This window comes from Equus przewalskii, chromosome 2 (assembly GCF_037783145.1).
Source record: "Equus przewalskii isolate Varuska chromosome 2, EquPr2, whole genome shotgun sequence".
Taxonomy (NCBI): Eukaryota; Metazoa; Chordata; class Mammalia; order Perissodactyla; family Equidae; genus Equus; species Equus przewalskii.
In genome coordinates, this window is record NC_091832.1 from 4,811,932 (window position 1) to 4,834,135 (window position 22,204).

The following is a 22,204-nucleotide window of genomic DNA, read 5'->3' on the forward strand; positions in this document are numbered from 1 at the left end:
TTTATTACTTCAGCAAATACTGAGCATCTTCTGTACACCAGGCACTAGGCGAATCTCGGGGCATACAGACGTGAACAAGATATCCAAGACATTCAAGGTCACTGGATCCTCACAACGACCCTCAAGGTGGGTTGTTATTCCCATTTTACAGATGCAGAGTTGAGGCTCAGAGAGGTGAAATCATCAGTCCGAGACCACACAGCTAGTGAGCTGCTGTCAAGAAGTGACCAGATCTGATGCCTCCGGAGCCTGTGCTCATTCCTCTACGCCAAGGAGCCCTTTGAGGCTGGATCCTGCATTTGTCACATAATATCATGGAGTGCCCGCTCCTGTCCCTTAGAAGGCAGTGCGCCAGGCAGGGGAAAGCGTCTATGCCAGCAAGCCTGCAGGCACTCCTTTTGTGGGGGGTTGACAGCACTGACAGACCAGTGACTAACAGGTTAACAATACCCTTTTCCCCTTCTGCATGAGGTTTGAACCTTCCGTTAACTTTCTGGCTCCGTTCCCCTGGAAACCTGATAAAGATAGTATGTCAACTATGTTGCTAAGCAACAGTGCTTATGGTAAAAATGACCCAATTGGTAAATTGCATCTGGGCTGGGAGGAACCATAAATTAACTAAAAGAACCGGTGGGGACACTGCAGCATTGAGCTTCCCAGGCTGCGGCCACTTCTGTCACCGGGTTTGTCCCTGTGGGGACCCTGGAAGCAACATTTGTAGTTATTGTGAGAGACACTAGTTCCCGTAAGACCTGAGCCACGTCGGCCAGAGCAGCCGCTGCACCCCCCAGGGTCTCAGCCCCTCGTTCTGGGAGGCCCAGAACCCGACTCTTGGACTCAGGGCCAAGACAGGTGAGGAGAGTGAGGCATCCGGGGCACAAACTTCAGAAGGCTGCCGCGCTCAGGCTCCCGCAGGAGCAGGCTGGCACTGAGAGCGAGGCCCTCACATTTCGTGCCAGCTCTGTCTGGCTGCTGCTGGCCTCCTGCAAAGAAGAGCCTGGCACTGTCCTGTCCTACGCCCTGAGCCACCCTGACGCCAGCATGGCCCCCTCTGGTGAGTCTGAACGTTTAGGGGCTCCATGAAGAAAACCCCGTGGTGGACACTGCAGCCAGAAAGGGTTAAAGTTTTCCAGGTGGGAGGACGGGATGTCCCTCTGGCCCCCGCCATCCCGACTGATCCCCTTGGCTTCTGTGAACGACACCAGCTGTGCTTGCTAGAAGCGTGCCCCATTTTCACGGCTCTGCACAATACTTTTGCATCCGCTTTCAACCCTCCTAAGGTGTGGCTCACACACTCACTGCCTTGTTTTATTCATTCAGAGGTGTGGGAGTGTTTCTTGGTCTGGGAGGCTGGAGCAGTCGGGCTGGTCCCTCCTGCCCATGAGCTCACCGCCTGGCTACAGTCCCTCTGCTCATCAGACCACGAGCTCCCTGAAGGCTGAGAGCATGGAGCACCATCCCAGGCCCAGGCAGGCACTCAGCACAGCGGGCTGCATTACTTGTCACACCATCCATCTGGGGTGGGAATGCAGAGATTATTTCTTCCTTTTGCCTATGGGGCATAACTGAAGCCCAGAGAGGGCAAGCAATGAGAGGCAAGCACACAGCGGTCAGAGGCAGAGTCAGGGCCAACACTCAGGCCTGCTTTCTATGGCATCATTACAGAGCTCTGGGCTTGGAGTTGGTCAGGTCTGGGTTTAGGTCCTCGTTCTGTTGCTTGCTCATGGGTGCCTAGTGCAAGAAACTTCCCCGAGCCTCAGTTTCTTCATCTGTAGAATGGGATTGTTTTCATTGTTGTACTAATGAAAGAATGTATTAATGCTCAGCACTGATGCCGGCAGTGCTCGGGAAGTGCTTAATGATCGTCATAAAGACCACGGATCACAGAAGAGAGGCCACCTGAGAGGGCAAGGGGCTTCTCTGGGTAGAAGGAGGGGCTCCCAGCCCAGGATGGGGGCTGCTTCAACCCTCTGAGATGTGGCGGCTGGGACCCTGCTCACTTGGTACCTGTCCAGCGGGAGGGGACACATGAGCAGGGCCACGACGACCTCAGTCATGAAGGAGCTGGCCAGGAGAGAGATGGGCAGCAGGGCCACCTCACGGGCCCGTGGCTCCTGGATATGGCTCAGCTGCACGTAGATGGCCTGCATGATCTCTGGGATCTGGGGCACAGTTGGGGTGTGAGCAGTCAGAGGGCCAATGGGAGAAGGCAAGGGGGGATGTGGGGAGAGGGAGACGGAGAAGGAAGGAATGGGTGACAGGGTAGCGTGTGGGCGGGAGGGGAGAGAGGGCAGAGGAGGGTACACGGGAGAGACATGGGGAGAGAGAGGCTGGCAGAGGCCTGCTCCTTCCCTGGGCATGAGCCGATCTGTCTTGGCCACCCTTCTCCCTCCCCGTCCAGCCAGTTGAGTTCTCAGCCACCACTACCCCTACCCCACCCTAGTGCTTAGGGTTCCTGTACCCTCACCCTGCCCATGGCAGGGCTGGCCGTCCCAGGGGATGAGCAGGCCTGGTGGGGTCTCCCAGCGCAGCCCTTCCCAGGGGGCCTTACCACCTCCAGCGCCCTGTGGCGGTACCACTCCAGCACCGAGCTGAGCGTGACCTCTGAGGCCAGCTGCATCATCTCCCCCGAGTCCTTCCCCCGAGCCTCCTCCGAGCCACCTTTCAGCCCTTCCAGGGCTGCCAGCAGCAGATCCTTGACCTGCTGGGGCCCCAGGAAGTCTCCAAATTCCTGAAACAGAGGCCCAGAGATGCTGACACACACGGACAGCCCTCGAGCGAGCCATGCACAGCCGCACAAGCACCGCCAGGCACACGCAAAGGTGGGCAGGGCGGGCCATGCAGATACGGTGAATCTGTGAGTGTCCCTTTGGGGAGGAGCTAAGAATAAAGGGGAGAAATGGCCCCTCCCCCCAGAACTGGGTGACATGCTTCCGGGAGAAGGAAGTCATGGCCCACGGGCTGTGGCACAGTCTGGAGAGGAGGGGCGTTCCAGATGGGCCCATGTGGTTGGGGAGGCTTCTTGGAAGGGGACTAGAGCTGGCCTGAAAGATAGAGGGGCAGAGGGTGTTGGGGTGGCTGGCGCTGCCCCTCTCTCCCCAGTTCCCGGGAGGCCAGGGCTGGTGGGCAATGGGCGGTCACCGCGATCACACGCAGAATGTTCTGGCATGGGCTGACAGGGTTGTAGGGCCCCAGAAAACGCTTGTTGGTCTCATACAGCTCCTTCTTGTTAGTTTCTTCCTTATCTCTGGCTCCTGCAAGAAGAGAACTTTCTCAGTGAGGCCAGAGCGCCCTACTTTTTAAAAGTTTTTGTTAAACATAGATGTAGGAAGTGCACGAATCCTAAGTGACCCGCTTGATAAATTTCCACATAGTGAACCTATCCATGTAACTGGCACCCAGGTCAAGAAGCAGAGCATGATCAGCACCCCAGAAGCCCTTCTTATGCCCATTTCAGTCCACCATCCCCCTCCCCCACCAGGGTAACTACTATTCTGACTTCTAAACCCACTGATTAGATTTCCTCGCTGTTGGACCTGACATAAATGGACTCATACAGTATGTTACCCCTGTGTCCGGCTTTCACTCAATATTACGTGAGATTCATCCACGCTGTTGCAGGTGGCCTTAGTTCATGAGTTCTCAGAGCTGCCTAATTTTCCACAGCATGAAGATACTGCAACTTATTTATCTGTGCTACCTCTGAGGGACATGTGGGTTGTGTCCAGCTATTATGCCCAGCACTATGAACATTCTGGTGTGTCTGGTCGTGCCTTTTGGTGTCTACATGCACCCATCTGTAGGTCCACAGCCGGGAGAGGGATCGCTGCGTCCCAAGGTGGGCATGGTTTCATCATCAGGGGATGCTGCGGCTTTCTGCAGCAGGGACCACTTCCACTCCTGCAGCGTAGAGAGTGCCAGAGGCTCCACGTCTCACCAGCACGTGGCACTGTCTGTTTCATTTTTGCAGTTCTCCAGGGAGTGGCAATACCTCTTTTCAATTGCAATCCCCTGCCCCTGACATTCCCAATCCAACTTCTCTGCTTTTTTCCTGAGTACTTATCATCCCCTGACTTACACTCTGTATATCGTTGTTTGTTCTGTTCATTGTCTGCCTCCCGACAAAAAGAAGACCAGCTCAAAAGGGAGGGCTATTGAATCATAAACCTCTTTCTTCACTACTGTGTCCCCAGTGCCTACAATAGTGCCTGGCGCATGGTGGCTCCATATTTTCTGCTGAAGGAAACACCTTTCAGGCACATTTCCTGCGCCCTTGCTGTGGCCTGGCCTGGGTGCTACCTGGGTCGTACGCCTATGGGCATAAGGAAGGGACACCAAGGCAGCGTGACTGTGGACCAAGTGTGCGGGTTGTTTGTGAAGGGAAGGAGCTTGAAGCCTGGAATCAGGCAGATCCGGGTCCAAGTCCCCGGTCTGCTGCGCCCTGCGGTCAGGGGCCTGGACCACCACTTCACCCTTCAGCACTCTAACCGTGCGTTCGGCCTGGGGTTGCCAGATAGAATACAAGACACCCAGTTCAATTTGAATTTCAGATAAACAAGTAATCTTTAGTCAAAGTTTGTCTCGAATATACCAAAAATTATTCATTGTTTATCTGGAATTTGACTATAACCGGGTATCCTGTATTTTGTTTGCCGAATCAGGAAATACTGATTTGGTCTACACTATTCCTGCCTGCAAGGCTAACCATTAACATGCTTATCCCACCTCACCCATCACTCAGGAGGTACGAGTGGCTCCCAGACAGAGGGGGAAATCTGCCAGGGGCCAAATCTTTACCCCAAGCACCAGAGATCAAGAAGAGCAGGGACACCAGACAGATCCCAAAGGGCTGAAACTAATCAGATAGTCCTGGTCGGGAAGGAAAAAAAGGAAACTGTATTTGACAAGCGGCTGTAATGTGTGGCACTGAGTTGGCCGCTTTATATATGATCTCATTTAATCTTTCAAAAACTGTGAGTTATACGCTATTGTACCCTCCTTTACAGATGAGGAAATCTAGACCTGGACAGGAAAAGTGCTTGTCTGAGGTCACACGGCTGGGAAGGGCTAGGGCCAGGTCTTGTACCCAGGTTACTCTGCCTCCAGAGCCAGGAAAGTTTGAACATTATGCCAAGGTCCCTTGGCTTGGGGCAGAGTTGGGACTCTGGAGAAAGGAAGGAGGCAAGTAACAGCTGATACTGCCCACCTCTAGTGCAGGCCAGCTGGTCCCTGCCCCGGCCCATACCGCATCACTAGCGCCCTGGAGCCGAATCCAGGGATGTTCTCCCAGCTGCAGGTTTTAGCCACTCCAGATGCTAAGATAGGACCCATTCTTTGTCCATTCATTCAGTAAATATTCACTGAGTACCCACCATGTGTCAGGCCCAGGGCTAGACCTGGGGAATGCAGTAGTGAACAGGACACAGCCTTGTCCTGCCCTCAAACGGGGTTATAGTCTGGTACGGAAGACAGACCACAGAACAAGACCTTTAGGGCTATCCTGCCTGGGTGTACATGGTGCCATGGGAATGTGAAAACGAAAGTCACAAGTGAAACTTGGGAGGAAGAGGAAAGGCTTATAAAGAATTGCTTACATCAAAGTAGGCTCGTTTGTACCTTTGTACCCCAGTTTTGGGGGGACTAAGCCTTCACCCCAGTCCCCACTGGACCCTGTGCTGGTCGCCCCTATTTCCCACCAGTGCCTTGTTGCCAAGGCTCCAGTCAATTCCGAGACGGAGCACCTGCTCAGAAACCTTGCTTCAGACGCACTCCAAAGGGCTTACGTTTTTGGAGCTCCAGGATGGTGTAGAGGATGGTGATGCCGTCCAGGGCCTCCCGTCCAATCTCCTCATCAGGATCCCCAATGCGAAGGATGAGCCTCCCCAGCAGAAGCCCCAGCGCCGGGAACCCAGAGGACATCTGTTTGTGTTGTAACCTTAAGAATCGAGTCTCATAGGTTCAATAATGCTAGACAGTAAATAGTAACCAGAGCTAGATGGTCTGGCCCCAATAGCAGAGCCCTCTGAAGATGGCAAAGGCCACTGGGGAAGCTCTGGACGGATGCACAGGCTCCCTCAGAGCTGGGGAGATTCTCCGTAGCAGTGCTCCCCTCCCCCCAGAAGCCACTCACAAAGAAAGGCAGGGTCAGAAGTGTGTGGTTCAACACAGAGACATTGCTGTTCACAGCCCGTGCTCGCTCATGGGCCTTCCCAGAGTTCATCCAGGGCCCCAGGGGCTGTGAGGACAACGGCAACTCTTAGAGCTACAGGCTGGATGCCAGCCCCTGCTGCCTGGGGTGCAGGCCAGCCTGCACCAATCAGCAAGAAGCTTCTGGGGAGGGCATAAAGGCAACTTGCCATAGCCCTCTCCTCTTCTTGGAACACAGGGTCCAGAAGCTGAGAATAGGGCTGAAAGACCAGAAGGAAGATGAACACCAGCGAGGAGAGAGATGGAAGATGAAGAGTCATGAGGAGAGAAGAGAAAGACAAGGACAAGAATGGAGAGAGCAAAGATATGGGGGCAGCTGTAGCAGGAGTCGGCGGATAGGGAGAGAGCCAAGGGGCAGGCGTCTGTGACAGGGCTTCTCAGGACAGGGAGGCAGAAGACTGGCACAAGATGACATCCTAAAGTCAAATCCCTCCTTCTGGGTCCAGCGCCCCCGCCTCCCCCAGCTCCTAAGCCAATTCTCCTTTCCCCTCCATCCTTCTTCTCCTCCCTGCCCCCACACCTCCAAAATGCTTTTCAGCCCAGCAGGAGTGGGGTCCTCAACAAAGAGGGCGTTGAGCAGTGTCTGCAGGGCATCCAAGGTCTGACGGTAAAGCGTCTGTGGACAGGAGGAGGACCAAGCCACTAGGGGGCCTCTGGAGCAGAGCTCAGCCCCAGACAACCCCTGGCGTGGTCAGGGGAGGAGGGGCTCTGGGACTCAGGGAGCGGCCTTCCGGGCCCACCTCTGAGACTAAGTTGATGCGTGATATGGGACAAATACTTCCCCTGCATGGGTTACAGTTTCCTGGTTGACACATCGGTGATCGTTATCCCTGCACTTCCCACCGCCAGGGGAGGAAGCAGAGCCAGCAGTCTCGAGAATCTACGGACCAGGGGAGTGCCTGGTGATTTGCACAACCATCTTTGTCCTCTAAGTGTTTTTATCATTTAACAAATGAGGAGACTCGTCCAAAGTCACACAAGGAAGTTTCAAGTCAGGAGGGACAAACGAGAGAATGGGTGGGAAAATGTTCTAGAACCGTAAGAGTCAGATAAATTTTTACCGTTGTCTCTGGGTAAGTGCTCTGATTCTTTTTTTAATTGCTACTCCTAGACCCAAACAGATTTCCCAAGCTGCCCCTTCAGGGAGCCATCTGTCCCCTGCCCAAGATCCTCCTCCCTTGGCCACTCCGTAGTCCTGGAATTATCCTGGGCATCACATAGGTGCAGGCATTACACATACACAAGGCTGAGCAGTGGATTTGAGCCACTCTGGGAAGACCCCTCTCCCTGCCTCCCCTCCTGCCAGCTCTCCACGTCTGTCTCCCAGGTTGTCGCTGTCCAGACTTCCTGAGTCTGTGCACACCAGGGTTCCACCACAACCACCAAGAAAGCCCCACTCACCAACTGCTTCCTCCTTCCCGCCCATCTGCAGCCCATCGCTGCGCAGCACTCACCTCTGCTGGCCAGGCCTGGTACTACAAGAGGGCTGCTTCCTCTCTCTTCCCACCCAGCAGAGATTCCCCAACTTTCCTTAGGGTCTTAGCGCAGCACCTCCAGGACACAGCGTCCTCCTGCTGCCAGGGCGGTTTGGCGCTGCTCTCTAGCCTCGCTTCCCAGCACTCTCACCTCGCCCTCTGGGCTCCAGCCACACTGCTGCTTGTCATCCTTGCAGTCACCAAGGTCTCCCATCATCAGGCCGCCTCGCATGCAGGCTGTTCCCTCTGCCTGTCATGCTCTTCCTTCTGCTATCCCCAGCCCCTTCAGCTAATTAGCTCTTCTTTAACCTCTCGGCTCCAACACTACGACCCCTGACCCCCATCCAGGCCGGGTGCCCCCATTCGGGGCTCTTTATAGTTTTGAGTTAACTGCATGATTCTTGGGTAATGCCCACCTCTCCCCTGCCCCCGCCCCCACTGTTTCTCGCCCCCTTAGTTGGGGAGTAGCACTCAGTTATCTTTGCTGAATGGAAGGATGAATGAATGTGCCTCACTCTGAGCTGAAACCCAGCTCCGTTAACCTTCCCCACGGACCCTGCGTCCTACAGTAGGGGTCGCCTCTGCCCGCCTCTCCTGGGTCAGCGCTGCGGAGGCTGAAGATGCCCACACAAACCCATTGAGGCTGTTCTCCTCCAGGCCTCAGCCCCAACTCGCCCGGTCCTCAGCCCCCCTCCTCCTCCCAATCGTGGCCACTTCCTCTGGCCGAGCCAACATGTGTCCACATCCCCCCATAGGGCAGGGCCCAGAAGTGGACAGAGCATTCCAGATGAGAGACCCCTTATTCCAAAGATTCATTCATTCACCAAATACGAATGGAGTGCCTACTCAGGCCAAGAGAGGTGAGGTAAAGTGCCCCCCGGCCGCACAGCTTGAGATCCTTATCGACCCCCGGAACACCCTTTCTCTCCCTGCTGGGAGTCCAGAAACGTGACTCCCCTGAGAACCCCGGGCAGCCCTGAGGACCCGCCGGGGAGCACCCCCTCACCTGTATGGCCTCAGCCTTGGCCTCGTCTTTCTCCTGCATGGCCTGCACAGACGGCAGGGAGAACACACTCTTCACACACGTGTTCACCAGCTCTGATCTTTCCCGCACACCCAGGACAGGCCGCGTGTGACTGGCAAAGAGACAGACAGCAAAGGCAAGAAGTGAGGGGGTCCCTGGTGCTGGAGGCAGGACGCTGAGGCTGTAGGACTGGGATGAGGGTGCCTCGCTGGGGGCTCCCAGGGACTTCCCGGGGCTCGGGGCTCGGCCTGACATTCAGATGGACAAAAGGGCACAATGAGGTGGAGGGGGAGGGAAGTGGGTGTAGAGGGCAGACGGCCCTGGCAGGGACTGGGCAAGGGGAGAGGAAACGGCACAGGAGTGGCGTGGGGCACAGGGAGGGGCCCCAGAAGAGACAGGCGGAGCCCATGGGAAGAGGGAAGGGGCTGGGCCCGGGGAGGGGCCGTGGACACCTCAGCTGGGTCAGGGTCTCCATGGCCTGCTGGCGGACGGAGCTCGAGAGGGAATCCAGTGGCTCCTCCTGGATCTGCCTCTGGACAGGGGACCACAGAGGGGCCAGTGAGGGGACAGGCCGCCGCTGCAGGCCACCAGGCCCCTCCTCGAGGGAGCAGGCGGGCGGCCCCACAGCCTGGGCAGAGCTCCCCCACCGCTCCAGCCCTGCCCGGCCTCCAGTTGGGGGGCCAGCCCACTGCTCAAACCCCGTCCTGAGCCCTCAGTTCAAGGCCGCCAGAAACACCCCGCACCCTAAGCGGCTGCACCCCACACAGTGCTCAGCAGGAGGGCCTTCAGAAGCCTCATTCTGGGCCTGTGTTCAACCACGGACTTTTGCCCAAAGCCAAAACCCTTGAAAGAGGTCCCATTGACTTCCTTTAAAAGGTCCTTCTCATGACTTCTCACTTTTGATCTGGCACCTACACGTGATAGGCATGCAGTTAATATTAGTTAAATGAAGGTATCAAGGGCAAGGATTTTTTCCTTTCTTTAAGGGATCCAAGCTAAATACGATTTTGGAAATGTTGTTGGTTATCCCTGCCCAATGCAGCCTGGTGGAGACCTGAGAAGTGATTGTGTTCAGCAAAATGATAAGCAAACTCTCAGAAGTTTCCCAGCAGGAGGAACGTCTGGCGTTGGCAACAGTAACTGCTCCCCGGTGCTTTACAGTGAGCCACCTGTGGGGCTGGGTCCTCCCAGGAAGCACCCATGCACGCGATATCATCACAGTCGTTTGCCAGGATGAGAAGAGTGAGGCTCAGAGGACAGTGGTGACCCACCCGAGCCCCTCGAGGGGTAGGGGCAGTCAGAGGGGGCGCTGAGACTCAAGTCCAAGCGCCCCGCCTCCTCCTCTGTCCTCAGCCCACCTTGACCCCGTGTCTCATCAGCAGGTGGACTCAGGACTTCTGCCCTGTCCCCACCCAATGCCACAGAACCGTGTGGGCCTCTTTCACCATCATCTTCTTCATCACGCTCTTCTTCTCTCCTTCCACTTCCAGCGTATCCCAGCTCTTCTGCACGGTGATGACATTCTCGACCTCGGGACCGCAGGGGGCAAAGCCATGGGGTGAGAGCCACACTGAGCCAGCCCTCAGGGCCTGCCCCAACACCCCTGTTAGCCACCCGCCACCTGCAGGCAAGCCAGCCTGCTCGTCCCCGCTGCCCACCCCCGGCCCGGAGAGGTGAGAAACCACAAAGGGAACGGGGAGGGTGAAGATTTGAGGAGATGGTAGTGGCAGCGGTCGGGGGAGGCAGCAGATGATCCCGAAGGCCAGCTTTTAGAGGACAGGCAGGCATCAAGGGCTGCAAAGCACCCCCCTCCAACAGTCAACTAAGGGAGAAGAGGCCGGATGACAGGACAGAAAGGGTCCCCACACCTCAAGCTGAAGTCCCACCAATAGTGATACTTCTTAAGAGCCTTCCAGAATTTACCCTTCTTAAGAGTACATCCTACTCAGGTTAAGGCGTTTTGCCATCTGAGAGAGGGAATAGATTAACCAATGTTCAATTAATCTGTTAGTTCTTATTATCAACGCGGAAGAAGAAAAAGACATGAAATAGATAACTTCATACAGTAAAGAAAGCAAAGCCGGTGACTCTGAAGGGCAGTGTGGTAGTTAGAGGTGTCACAAGTTCCCTCCCACTCCTCCTACCAAGAAAGACTGCCCCTGACCCCGGACTCATCTCGCCACATGCTCGGGCCCATAGAATGCTGGGGAAGCGAGGCTACGCGGCTCCCGGACTAGCCCCTAAGGGAACCGGCAGCTTCCACTGTTTCCCTCTGGAACCAGCCGCCAGCCTGTAAGGGAGCCCAGGCTGGACCGCGGAACAATGACACTAGTGGAGAGAGACCCTGGAAGAGGAGGGTCGTCTTGGATGTTCTGGTCCCCCTCCCACAGCCCCCCCCCCCCCCGAGCAAGCTCAATCTGCACCATGCGGATCAGAAGAACCCCACTAAGCCCAGTCAAACTTCAGACTCGTGAGAAATTGGGCCCCTCCCATCCTTACGCCCCCAGCAGCCAGACTGAACTTTTAAACCACCAAGCGTGGGGGTCGTTTGTTAAACAGCAATTGATAACTCCACCTGCAAAAGTGATGCAGAGGGATTGCTGGTTTAGACCGAACGGTCAGGGAAGGCCTCTCGCAGGAGACGATATTTGGTCCGAGTCTTGCAAGACCAGAAAGAGGGAGCCATGTGAAGAGCCAGGGGGAAGTTCTGCCTGTCTCCCCAGAGTGAGTGGCGGTTCACTGTTGTATCTCTAGTGCCTGCAACAGTGCCTGGCACATAGGAGGAGCTCAGTGAAATTTGTTAAATGACCACATTAACAAACCCTTTTGTTGCAGGCACCATGCTCGGGCTGTGCATACATTATCTAACATAGGCCTCACTTCAACTTTATGGTGCCCATTTTATAGATGAGAAGAACCTTCCTGGTGGAAGAAACAAGCGCGAAGGCCCCGAGGCAGAAATGAGTTTGGCGTGTTGAGAAACAGAGTGGCCAGTGTGGCAAGAGCACGGTGGAAAACCGGAGAAATACCCAGGATGAGGACAGATGCTCCCAAAGTGCAAGGCCTCTTTGAGCGCTTCACCCTCTCCCGCCCCGACTCTGCACTCCCACCTCGGGGCTGGAGCTTCCTCTGAAGCAGGCTGAGGGAGGGCCTCCCTCCTGCACGTCCTGGCCTCAGCGGATCCCCTGCCTCCTGACTGTCCACCCACCAGTCTCACCCACACTCCGTGTGCCACACTCATGTCCACAGCCTGTCCAGTCTGCCCCCCGGCCCTCACCAGGTCCTGAGGTGCTGGCTGTCTCTGGCCTCCTGAGGCCTGCTACAGAGCCAAGACCTAGGTTGGGCCTGTGTCCTGAAAAAGAACATTTCCAGCTTTTCTTCCCCTTTTAGAGGCCCTCTCACAATTCACTGAGTTGTTTAAAAAACGGTTATTGAGCACCTGTGGTGTGCCAGGCCCTGCTCTGGATGCTGGGGATACAGCCGTGAATAAGACAGACAAAATCCCTGAGCCATGGAGGGTAGCTCCCTTGTGAGAGACTACCCGGAAATAATGGGACCTCATAAAGCATATTGCGCATCAGATGGTGATGAGAACCACGGAGAAAAGAAGAGCGGGACAGAGAAACCAGGAATGCTGGGGCAGGGCAGTGGGGGCGCAGCGTCCCAGGAAAGGCAGGTGGGGTTGGGCAGGAAGCATACCGGAGCCGTTCTGTTGCCTTCCTCTCTCTTCCCTGGCACCTTCACCAGGCATGAGGCCACTTCATCGAAGGCTCCTGCAAGTCACAGTTTCAATGAGACAGAAAAGGGAGGGTAAAGATATGGTCCCATAGTCCTGTCTCCCATCCCTCGCTGGGCTCCTTCAGTCCTTACTCCTCCAGCTGCCAGACTGAGCTCCCCTCCGTAAAGCCCCTCAGTGACACCCCCTTTCACTGGGCATAAAGCTAGCACCCTTGTTAGTGCCTTCAAGGCCCTTCCAGGTCAGCCTTCCCCTGCCAACCTCCCCAGCCTTCTGCCATTGCTCTCCCCTCTCACCATGCTGGCCACAATGGCCCCCTTCTAGGTCCTGGGCAAGCTTCCCCCTCAGGGCCTTTGCACAGGTGGTTTCCTCTACCTGGGCCTCTCTGCTGCCACATCCCCTTGCCCAGCTAGGGCTCCCCTCCTTCAGGCCTCTGCTCGTCTGCCACTCCTCAGGCTAAAGGAAGGCCCAGTGCGATCATCTCAGCATCATCTTATTCTCTTCTTTCAGTTGTATCACAATGTATGATTAAATACCTGGGCCTCTCTGCTGCCACATCCCCTTGCCCAGCTAGGGCTCCCCTCCTTCAGGCCTCTGCTCGTCTGCCACTCCTTCAGGCTAAAGGAAGGCCCAGTGCGATCATCTCAGCATCATCTTATTCTCTTCTTTCAGTTGTATCACAATGTATGATTAAACACTTCTCTGGTACAGTAGACGTCTAGTGTTTTGTCGGCCCCAGATTTCCTCATCTTTCTTTGGTGAGAGAGCCCTTGTCATCCCTGCAGCCCACCTATTCCATGCAGCTGGGTGAGGCTGAATTCTGCAAGTCCCACCTATTACCCCCTCTCCAATGAGGGGTGGGCCTGGAAGACAAGCTTGGCCAATGAGAGAGTCCCGGGCCCCCAGCCACAGTGATTGTCCAGGGAGGGACTCTTGGCTGAGCAGGGCCAAACGAGCCCTTTAATAACGGGGCTGAGGGGAACCCCAAGGAGAGCAGGTCTCCCTCCTTCCAAGATCAACATCACTAGGGGCCTGTAACGGCCTGGAACTTCGGGAGCATCTTGGCTGCCAGAGGCTGCTGGAGGGTGGAGCCAATAGGGAGAAGCAGAGACACCCCAATTGTAGTGAACACAGCTAGCACCAACATCTTGACTTCGAAGTACCATTCTCCAGTAAAGGGAACAAGGCTTTCGGAGAAAAGCCTGATTCTACGACTTGGGCAGGGAAGGTACGGGATGAGCCCGGAATATCTTGTACCAGAACACAAGGAAGAGAGCTCATGGAATGATGGGGATAGGTCAAAGGGTCCCAAACCTTGCTCAAAGGGGATTCCACTGATCAGACTAGGGAAAGTTTTGAGCATCACAATAAATGATGGTAGCACTATATTACAGCCCATTGAATAGATTAGGAAACCACGAGTCCACACTAATATAAACAAACGAATAAATTCAAAGTTTGATGACGAATGGGATATTTACACAGTTTCAAACACTGTCTGCATAGTTTCAAAGTACGTCCCCACATCCTATTTATTACAAAGGGGTAAATAGAGACTACTGTGGAGAACCTTGGCAGCAGCCCTCTTACTGAAGCGAACATCATCAGTAAGGGAACAAACCAAAATCATGAGCCACCAGACAGGACACAGCGAGAAAACCCAGCATCACTTCTGCGCTCTTCCTGCCAAAGATGCGCGACACGGGTCTGATCATGAGGAAACACCAGACAAACCCAAACTCAGGCACGTCTCACAAAGTAGCTGGCCTGCAACCTTCAAGTGTATCAAAGACATGAAAGTCAAGATAAAGCTGAGGACTAGAGGAAGAGAAACAGACTGGACGAAAAGTGCGAGAGACTCTGAGCTGGATCCTTTTTCTATAGGGAACATTCCTGGGACAATTGGTGACATTTGAATGGGGCCGGGGGATTAGATGGTAACAGTGTATCAGTATTAATGTCCTGATTTTGATGGTTACTTTTTGTCTTTTTTTGTAAGAAATACACACTAAAATTCAAGAGTGATGCTGGCATCATTTGACAATCATTTGACAACTTACACTCAAATGATTCAGAAAAAAATATTTTTATACGGTACTTTCAACTTTTCTGCAAGTTTTTATTGTTTTAAATTTTTAAAAAGAATGAAGGAGAAATAGGGGCATTTTCAGACAAAAATGGGAAGAGTTTTGCATCAGCAGAATCCACTAAAGGAAATTCTAACGGATGTTCTTCAGGCAGAAGGAAATCAGTCCCAGATGGAAGGTCTGAGCTGCAAGGAGCGAGGAAGTAAAGGAAAGAGGGTCACATCCGGGTAAATGTAAGGACATCAACCATAGGAAATAATAATAATGTCTACAGCGTCGAGGAAAAGACAGAGTTAATAAACACTACCAGGACAGCATATAAACGGAGTTGAAGTGTTCTGGAGCCTTAAACTGCATTGATTAATGCAGAGTTTGATTAGTTAAATATGATATTGCAGCTTCTAGAGAATCACTAAAAGGCTTAAAACAGTGTGTAAGTTCTACACAAGCAGGGGAGGAAAAGAGAAAACCCCAACACCAGAAAAGGAGAAAAAAAGAAACAGAACAAGCGGAACAAAGAACACAGACATAGACGATAGATATCAAATTATCCATAATTGCTTTAAATATAAATGGACTATGATGTAAAAACATAGTATTATAAAGAAGACAATGCTACCTAAATTGATCCTAGTTTCAATGAAATGCCAATGAAAATGCCACAGATTTTTATTTTCTTTTATGGAAATCAACAAGCTATTTCTAGAATCTATATGGAAGAGTAAAACACTTAGAATAGACAACCTTGAGAAAGAACCAAGTTGGAGGCCTTACACTAATAGACATCAAATCTTACTCTAACCACAGCAACTAAGACAATGGTTAAGGACAGACGAATTGCCACAGGAGCAGAGAGAGTCCAGAGCTAAACTTGCACAGACACAGTTACTTGATTGACCTCAAAGGTGACAGTGCAATTCAGAGGGGAAAGGGCAGTCTTTTCAATAAGTGGTCTGGAGCAGTGATCCTGGGGTGGGGGGAATGAACCGTAAGGCCCTCTGTCATACGGTTTTCCAAAATTAACACAAGATGTATTATCAATTTAATGTGAAAGACAAAACAATAAAGCTTCTGGAAGAAAATATGAGACAATTTTCACAACCTTTGGGTATGCAAAGATTTCTTAAACAGGAGACAAAAACCAATAGCCAAAAAAATTGGGAAATTGGGTTCTTTAAAATTAAGAACTTCTGTTGACCAAAAGGCTTCAGCAAGCCACAGACTTGGAGAAGATAGTTGCAATTCATATATCTGACAAAGAACGCATATCTAGATTACATGAAGAATTCCCACATATCAATAAGAAAAAGACAACCCAATTATTTTAAAATGAGCAAAAGACTTGAACAGGCACTTTATAAAAGAGGATATACAAACTGCCAATAATCATTTGAAAGATGCTTAATATCAGTAGTCATCAAGAAATGCAAATTAAAACCACAATGAAATTTCACTAGACACCCACCAGAATGGCTAAAATTTTTTAAACTGATAACACCAAATGTTGGTGAGAATATGGAGCAATTGAAAGTCGCACATGTGGGAGGGTAAATTCATTCAACCACTTTGAAAAACTGTTCAGGACATCTACGAAAGCTAAACACGCTTATGCTATGACCCAGAAATTCCACTTCTAGATAAATAAATGTATCTGTGCACCAAAGACATGTACAAAAATGTTCAAAGTAGCTTTATTCATAATATTCAAAAAATAGAAACAATCCTAATGTCCATCAGCAGAAGAGTGGATAAACAGATTGTGGTGTGTTCGTAGGATGGAATACTGCAGAGCAATAGAAAAGAATGGACTGCTGAACATGCAATCATGTGGATGAATCTGACAGACGTAACGTTGGGCTAAAGAAGCCAGAGTCAGAACATACAGCATTATCCTATTGATAAGAAGCTCAAAAACATTGAAACAAAAAAACAACCCACTAACTGGGAAAAAATATTTGCAAGGCATATATCTGACAAAGGCTTAATATCCACAATATATAAAGAACTCTCACAACTCAACAACAAAAAATCAAACAACCCAATCAAAAAATGGGCTGGAGACATGAACAGACATTTCTCCGAAGAAGATATACGGATGGCCAATAGGCACATGAAAAGATGCTCAACTTCATTAGTCACTAGGGAAATGCAAATCAAAACCACAGTGAGATACCCCTTCACACCCTTTAGGATGGCTACTATAAAAATTTTTTTTAACCAGAATATAAGTGTTGACAAGGACATGGAGAAATTGGAACCTCTGTACATTGCTGGTGGGAATGTAAAATGGTGCAGCAGCTATGGAAAACGGATTGACAGTTCCTCAAAAAGCTAAACATAGAACAACTGTGTGATCCAACAATTCCACTCCTAGGTATATATCTGAAGGCACAGAAAGCAAGGATTCAAACACATGCTTGTATGTCAGTGTTTATGGTAGTGTTATTCACCAAAAGCCAAAAAGTGAAACCAAGCCAGTGCCCATCCATGGATGAACGGGTAAAGACAATGTGGTACGTACAGACATTGGAATATTGCTCAACCGTAAAGAACAATGAAGCGCTGACACTGGCTGCAACATGGATGACTCCTGAAGACATTGCGCTAAGGGAGACAAGCCAGACACAGAAGGACAAATATCGTATAATCCCACTTAAATGAGCCGCCTTGAATAGGCAAATTCATAGGGACAGAAAGCAGATTATTGCTTACCAGGGACTAAGAGGGAAAGGAATGAAGAGGTATTGCTTTATGGTTAGAGTTTCTGTTTGGGGTGATGAAAAAATTTTGGAAATAGTGGTAATGATTGCACAATATTGAGTGTGACAATGCCACTGAATTGTACGCCTAAAATAGTCAAACTGGCAAATTTATGTTGTATATATTCTACCCCAATTTTTTAAAAATTAATGTAATATACCAAAAACCACTGAGTTGTACACTTTATATGGGTGAATTGTATGATATGTGAATTATATCACAATAATAACTGGACTTCCACATGCAAAAGAGTGAAGTTGGACCCCAATTTCACACCATATACAAAAATTAACTCAAAATGGATCAAAGGCCTAAATGTAAGAACTCAAGTTGTAAAACTCTTAGAAGAAAACAGGCATAAATCTTCATGATCTTGGATCAGGTAATGACTTCTTAAATACGGCACCAAAAGAAAGAAAAAATAGATAAATTGGACATCGTCAAAATGAAAAACTTTTGTGTTTCAAAGGACACCATCAAAACAGTGAAAAGACACCCCAGAGGTTGGGAGAGAATATTAACAAATCACATACCTGATAAGGGACTTTTATCTAGAATATATAAAGAACTCTTACAACTCAATAATAAAAAGATACGTAACGCAATTTTTAAAATGGGCAAGGATTTGAATTGACATCTCCAAAGAAGATACACAAGTGGCCCATAAGCGAATGAAAAGATGTTCAACATCATTATCCATCAAGGAAACACAAATCAAAACCACAGTGAGATATTTCTTCACACCCGTGAGAACGGCTGTAATCAAAAAGACAGGTAGTAACAGGTGCTGGAGAGGATGTGCAGAAACTGGGAGCCACGTACACGCTGGTGGGAGTGTGAAATGGTTCAGCTACTTTGGAAAACAGTCTGGCAGTTCCTCAAATGATTAAACATAAAGTTACCGTACGATCCAGCAATTCTGTTCCCAGCTTTATACCAAAGAGAAACAAAAACATATCCATGCAAAAACGTGTACACGAAGGTTCAGCACAGCATTATTCACAACAGCCGAAAGGTAGAAACAACCCAGATGCTCAGGAACTGAGGAATGGATGCACAAAATGTGGTCTATCCATATAGTGGAATATTATTCAGCCACAAAAAGGAATGGAGGGGGCCGGCCTGATGGTGTAGTAGTTAAGTTTGTGCGCTCCACTTTGGCAGCCCGGGGTTCACAGGTTCAGATCCTAGGTGTGGACCCAGCACCACTCATTAAGCCATGCTGTGACAGCATCCCACATAAAATAGAGTAAGATTGGCACAGATGTTAGCTCAGCAACAATCTTCCTCAAGTAAAAAGAGGAAGATCAGATTGGCATCAGATGTTAGCTCTAGGCCAATCTTCTTCACAAGAAAAAAAAAAGGAATGAAGTACATGATACATGCTACAACATGAATGAATCTTGAAAACATTATGCTAAGCGAAAGAAGCCAATCACAAAGGACTACATATTGCATGATTCCGCTTATAGGAAATGTCCAAAACAGGGAAATCCATGGAGACAGAAAGTAGATTAGTGGTTTCCTAGGCTGGGGGGCACGGGTTAGGGGTGATATCTAAGGGGCTTGGGATTTCTTTTTGGGGTGATGAAAATGATCTAAAATTTATTGTGGTAGTGTTTGCACAACTTTGCGTATTTTTTAAAACCATTAAATTTCACAGTTTATTAAGTGGGTGAATTTTATGGAATGTAAATTATATCTTGATAAAGCTGTTTAAAAAAAAATCAACTTGCAAAAACAGAGTCCCTCTATACCATCAGCATCACCAGTACCAAACAGGAATTGTATTAGAAAATACGAGATGATTCACGATGGCAACAAAAGCTATCAATAAAAAGTACCTACAAATTTACTTTCAAAAAATGCTCTAGACATTTACAGAGAATTTTTAAAATTCTAGTAAAGGATATATCCTATATAAAAGGAGAACTTGAATAAATGGATAAACATTCCAACGAAAATACCAGAAGGATTTTTTGAGGACCTAGACAAATGTGTTCTAAAACGTGTACAGAAGAATGAGGGTCTGCTAGTGGCCTCCAGGGCGTGTCGTGGATGCTGCTGTCCTCAGAACAATTTTGAGAAGAACTCTAAAAGAGGGCTTCTCATCCCATCAGTTGTGAATACATATTTACAAAGCCATGGTGATTTTTTTTTTAAAGATTGGCACCTGAGCTAACAACTGTTGCCAATCTTCTTTTTTTTTTTTCCTTCCTGCTTTTTCTCCCCAAATCCCCCCAGTTGTATATTTTAGTTGTGGATCCTTCTAGTTGTGGCACGTGGGACGCCGCCTCAACGTGGCCTGACCAGTAGTGCCATGTCCGTGCCCAGGATCCAAACCAGCAAAACCATGGGCCGCCGAAGCGGAGCCCACGAACTTAACCACTCGGCCACGAGACCAGTCCCCATGGTAATTCTTTAAAAATCTCAATATGGTGTTGGTGCATGAACAAACAAAAACATTTGGAGACATAAACAATTGGAAGAAGTTCTTCACAACATCAAACCGACTGGGGATTACTTTACAGAACTCCTGCATATGAGAAGTGAGGCGCAGGCTCCAGACGGGACCTCAAGGCTTCGCCCAAGTGGGGACCTCAGACACTCCACAGAGGTGAGCTGAGCCCAGAGCCTGCCTGCCAGCTTCGGCACTGGCCCAACTTTGACTTGAGAACCCAGGTGTGGAATTTATCAAGAGAGGGGCATACATTTTGAAAGGAAGGTATAGTTAGCTGACTTGTAATTTGAACGTAATAAAAGTATTATTATACGGAGATATTACAGCTTGGGGAATTGAAGCTCAGAGAGATTAAGTAGCTTGTCCCAAGTCACACAGGAAGCCGAGGCTGAGCGCTAGATCTCATGCAATGTTATCCATTGCATGCTTTTCAGTTCCTCTCCCCTCCCTGCCCAAGTCTGAACACAGAACTCTTTCAGGTCAGTGTCCTCTCTGGGGCTGTCACCCTTGCCTTACTCACCCTCAGGGATGCTTTGGAAGGCCATGGTGTCCTTGTCCATGGTGTCGCAGGTAGAGAATCCCAGCGGGAAACGGCCCGGCTCGACACCAGCCGTCTTGCTCCAGCCCCCGAGACTGTCCTCCAGGGGCATGGTGTGGATGCTGTTGTCCTCGGAATAATCCTGCTGGCTGCTCAGCGTCAGGGTGGAGGTGTCGCTGAAGATGAGGCTGGAGCCCAGGCTCAAGGTCTCATTGGAGCCCAGGATCAGGGTCATGCAGGAAGGTGGAGACAGAGTGGGGTTGGGTCCACGGGTGCTGGAGTGCAGGCTGACACTGTCACTGGAGCCAGGAATCAGGGTGAAGCAGGAGGCCTGAGTGACAGTCAAGTTCAAATCAGACCTGGGATTGCCATTTGAAGCCACATTGATGGCTCCCTGGGAACTCGTGTTCCAGGTCTCACTCAAGGCTCCTTTCGAAACAGACCCAGAGATGTTACGTGAAATCAGAGTGATGGTCTTGCTGGTGTCTGGGATTGAGGTCGTGCATGACCCTGGAGCTGCATTCAGGTCCAGCTCGGAGGTGTTTCCCGAGCCCACGCGGAGCAGCTGATTAGAGCTGGGATCTGGAGAAGAGTTTGAGGCTGGAATAAGGAGCGCTTTTGAGCTCGGCGTGGAGATGCAGTGGCCTAGAACCAGGGCTTCTCTTGCATAGGGGCTTACAAATGGGTTTGACTCAGGCCTGGAAGGATTGGAGTTACTCTGACCCAAATCGGAAATCTTGCTTGAGAGGGAGTTGAAGACCTCCTCGGAATTCGGCCCAGAGTGGTTCCCAGAGCTCAGACCCTGGGGCTCCGTCGGGCCAGGGCTCAGAAGAAGGTTTGAGGTTGGACATCCGGGCCCCTGTGAGTTAGGCCCTGAGATGGGATTCGACTCCAGGCCCGGGGTTTCAGCAGCGTGGGAAGCGGCGGTGTGGAGGCAGGCGGGAGCCATGGCCCTGCTGTCCTCAGATCTGGGGGTGTTATCAGATGCTCCGGTAGGGACCTCCTCTGAGACAAGGTTCAGCGTTGGATTAAGGTCTGGAACAAGAGCTGAGCCAGGACTCAGGGGTAGATGCAAGATGGAAACAATGTCCATATCTGGGTTGGGCCCAGAGATGGCGCCAGAGTCTAAATCTGGGGCCCCAGAGGAGTTGAGACTGGGTATCATCTTTGAGTCTTCACAGAGGACCAGACTAGCCCCTGGACTCAGGGCCATGCCTGGTCTGGAGGTCTCTCAATGCCACTGCCCCCTTCTCTCCAATAGCCAACTGTTGAGCTCCCTGCGGTGCTCCTGAGAGAGAGAAAAGGCAGATTCAGCCAGGCCTCACCTGTTAAAACCACCCCCTGGCTCCTCACTATCCTCAGGATGAAGGCCCCTGCATGACTACAAGGTCCTCCATGACCACGCCCAGCCCGCCTTTCCAGCCCCATCCTACATGCTCTCCCCCTTGCTCTCTCAGTTCCGGCCGTATCCTCTGTGCTTCCCTGCTTGGACTAGAGCCTGCCCCTCTCAGCTCACGGCCCTTTACAAATGCGATCCCCTTGGCTTGGAACCTCCTCCTACCGTCCTTTCCCAATCCCACTCCTCCTAGCAAAATACTCATCATACTTTATTCCAACGACTTATTTAGTGGTCTAGCCCCTGCTAGAGATGAGCTCTACACAGACAAGAACTGTGTATCTTAGTCCCTGGGACATCCCCAGCTTCTAGCACAGGGCTGGGTACACAGTAGGAAGTCCGCAATCACTAGACAAATGAGGAGCCTCTCTCGTCTTAGGTAGAAAAAGGGAAGGAAGAGCCGCCTTATTGATTATGCTACTTCCAGCCAACCCCTAAGTTGCTAGAACTACTCTGCAAATGGCTGTGGCACTAGTTCCCAAAGGAGCCTTGGTAGAGTTGCCCACTGCCCTTAACAGTT

At 50.8% G+C, this 22,204-nt stretch overlaps 1 protein-coding gene and 1 long non-coding RNA gene across 8 annotated transcripts in view; one reads left to right on the top strand and one right to left on the bottom strand.

Moving 5' to 3' along the window:
* Window positions 1–22,204, bottom strand: part of MROH7 (maestro heat like repeat family member 7) — a 48,082-nt gene that overhangs the window by 17,446 nt on the left and 8,432 nt on the right. For 4 of the 7 annotated variants that reach the window (XM_070592188.1, XM_070592181.1, XM_070592192.1 and 1 more), the window contains exons 3-13: window positions 20,271–21,576; window positions 12,406–12,479; window positions 10,152–10,235; window positions 9,159–9,238; window positions 8,689–8,818; window positions 6,728–6,823; window positions 6,131–6,235; window positions 5,784–5,919; window positions 3,142–3,254; window positions 2,552–2,731; window positions 2,008–2,162 (exon numbers count right to left, since the gene is read on the bottom strand). In XM_070592188.1, coding sequence (XP_070448289.1) covers window positions 2,008–2,162; window positions 2,552–2,731; window positions 3,142–3,254; window positions 5,784–5,919; window positions 6,131–6,235; window positions 6,728–6,823; window positions 8,689–8,818; window positions 9,159–9,238; window positions 10,152–10,235; window positions 12,406–12,479; window positions 20,271–21,501 — 2,384 coding nt within the window. In that variant the 5' untranslated portion in view covers window positions 21,502–21,576. Of the gene's footprint in view, window positions 1–2,007; window positions 2,163–2,551; window positions 2,732–3,141; window positions 3,255–5,783; window positions 5,920–6,130; window positions 6,236–6,727; window positions 6,824–8,688; window positions 8,819–9,158; window positions 9,239–10,064; window positions 10,236–12,405; window positions 12,480–20,270; window positions 21,577–22,204 lie in introns of all 7 variants that reach the window. The other 3 variants (XM_070592220.1, XM_070592215.1, XM_070592207.1) reach the window with 1 other exon arrangement.
* On the top strand, window positions 644–13,150 carry LOC139079127 (uncharacterized). Its single transcript, XR_011532456.1, has 3 exons — window positions 644–1,054; window positions 10,197–10,379; window positions 11,614–13,150. It is a non-coding gene; the product is annotated as an uncharacterized lncRNA (long non-coding RNA).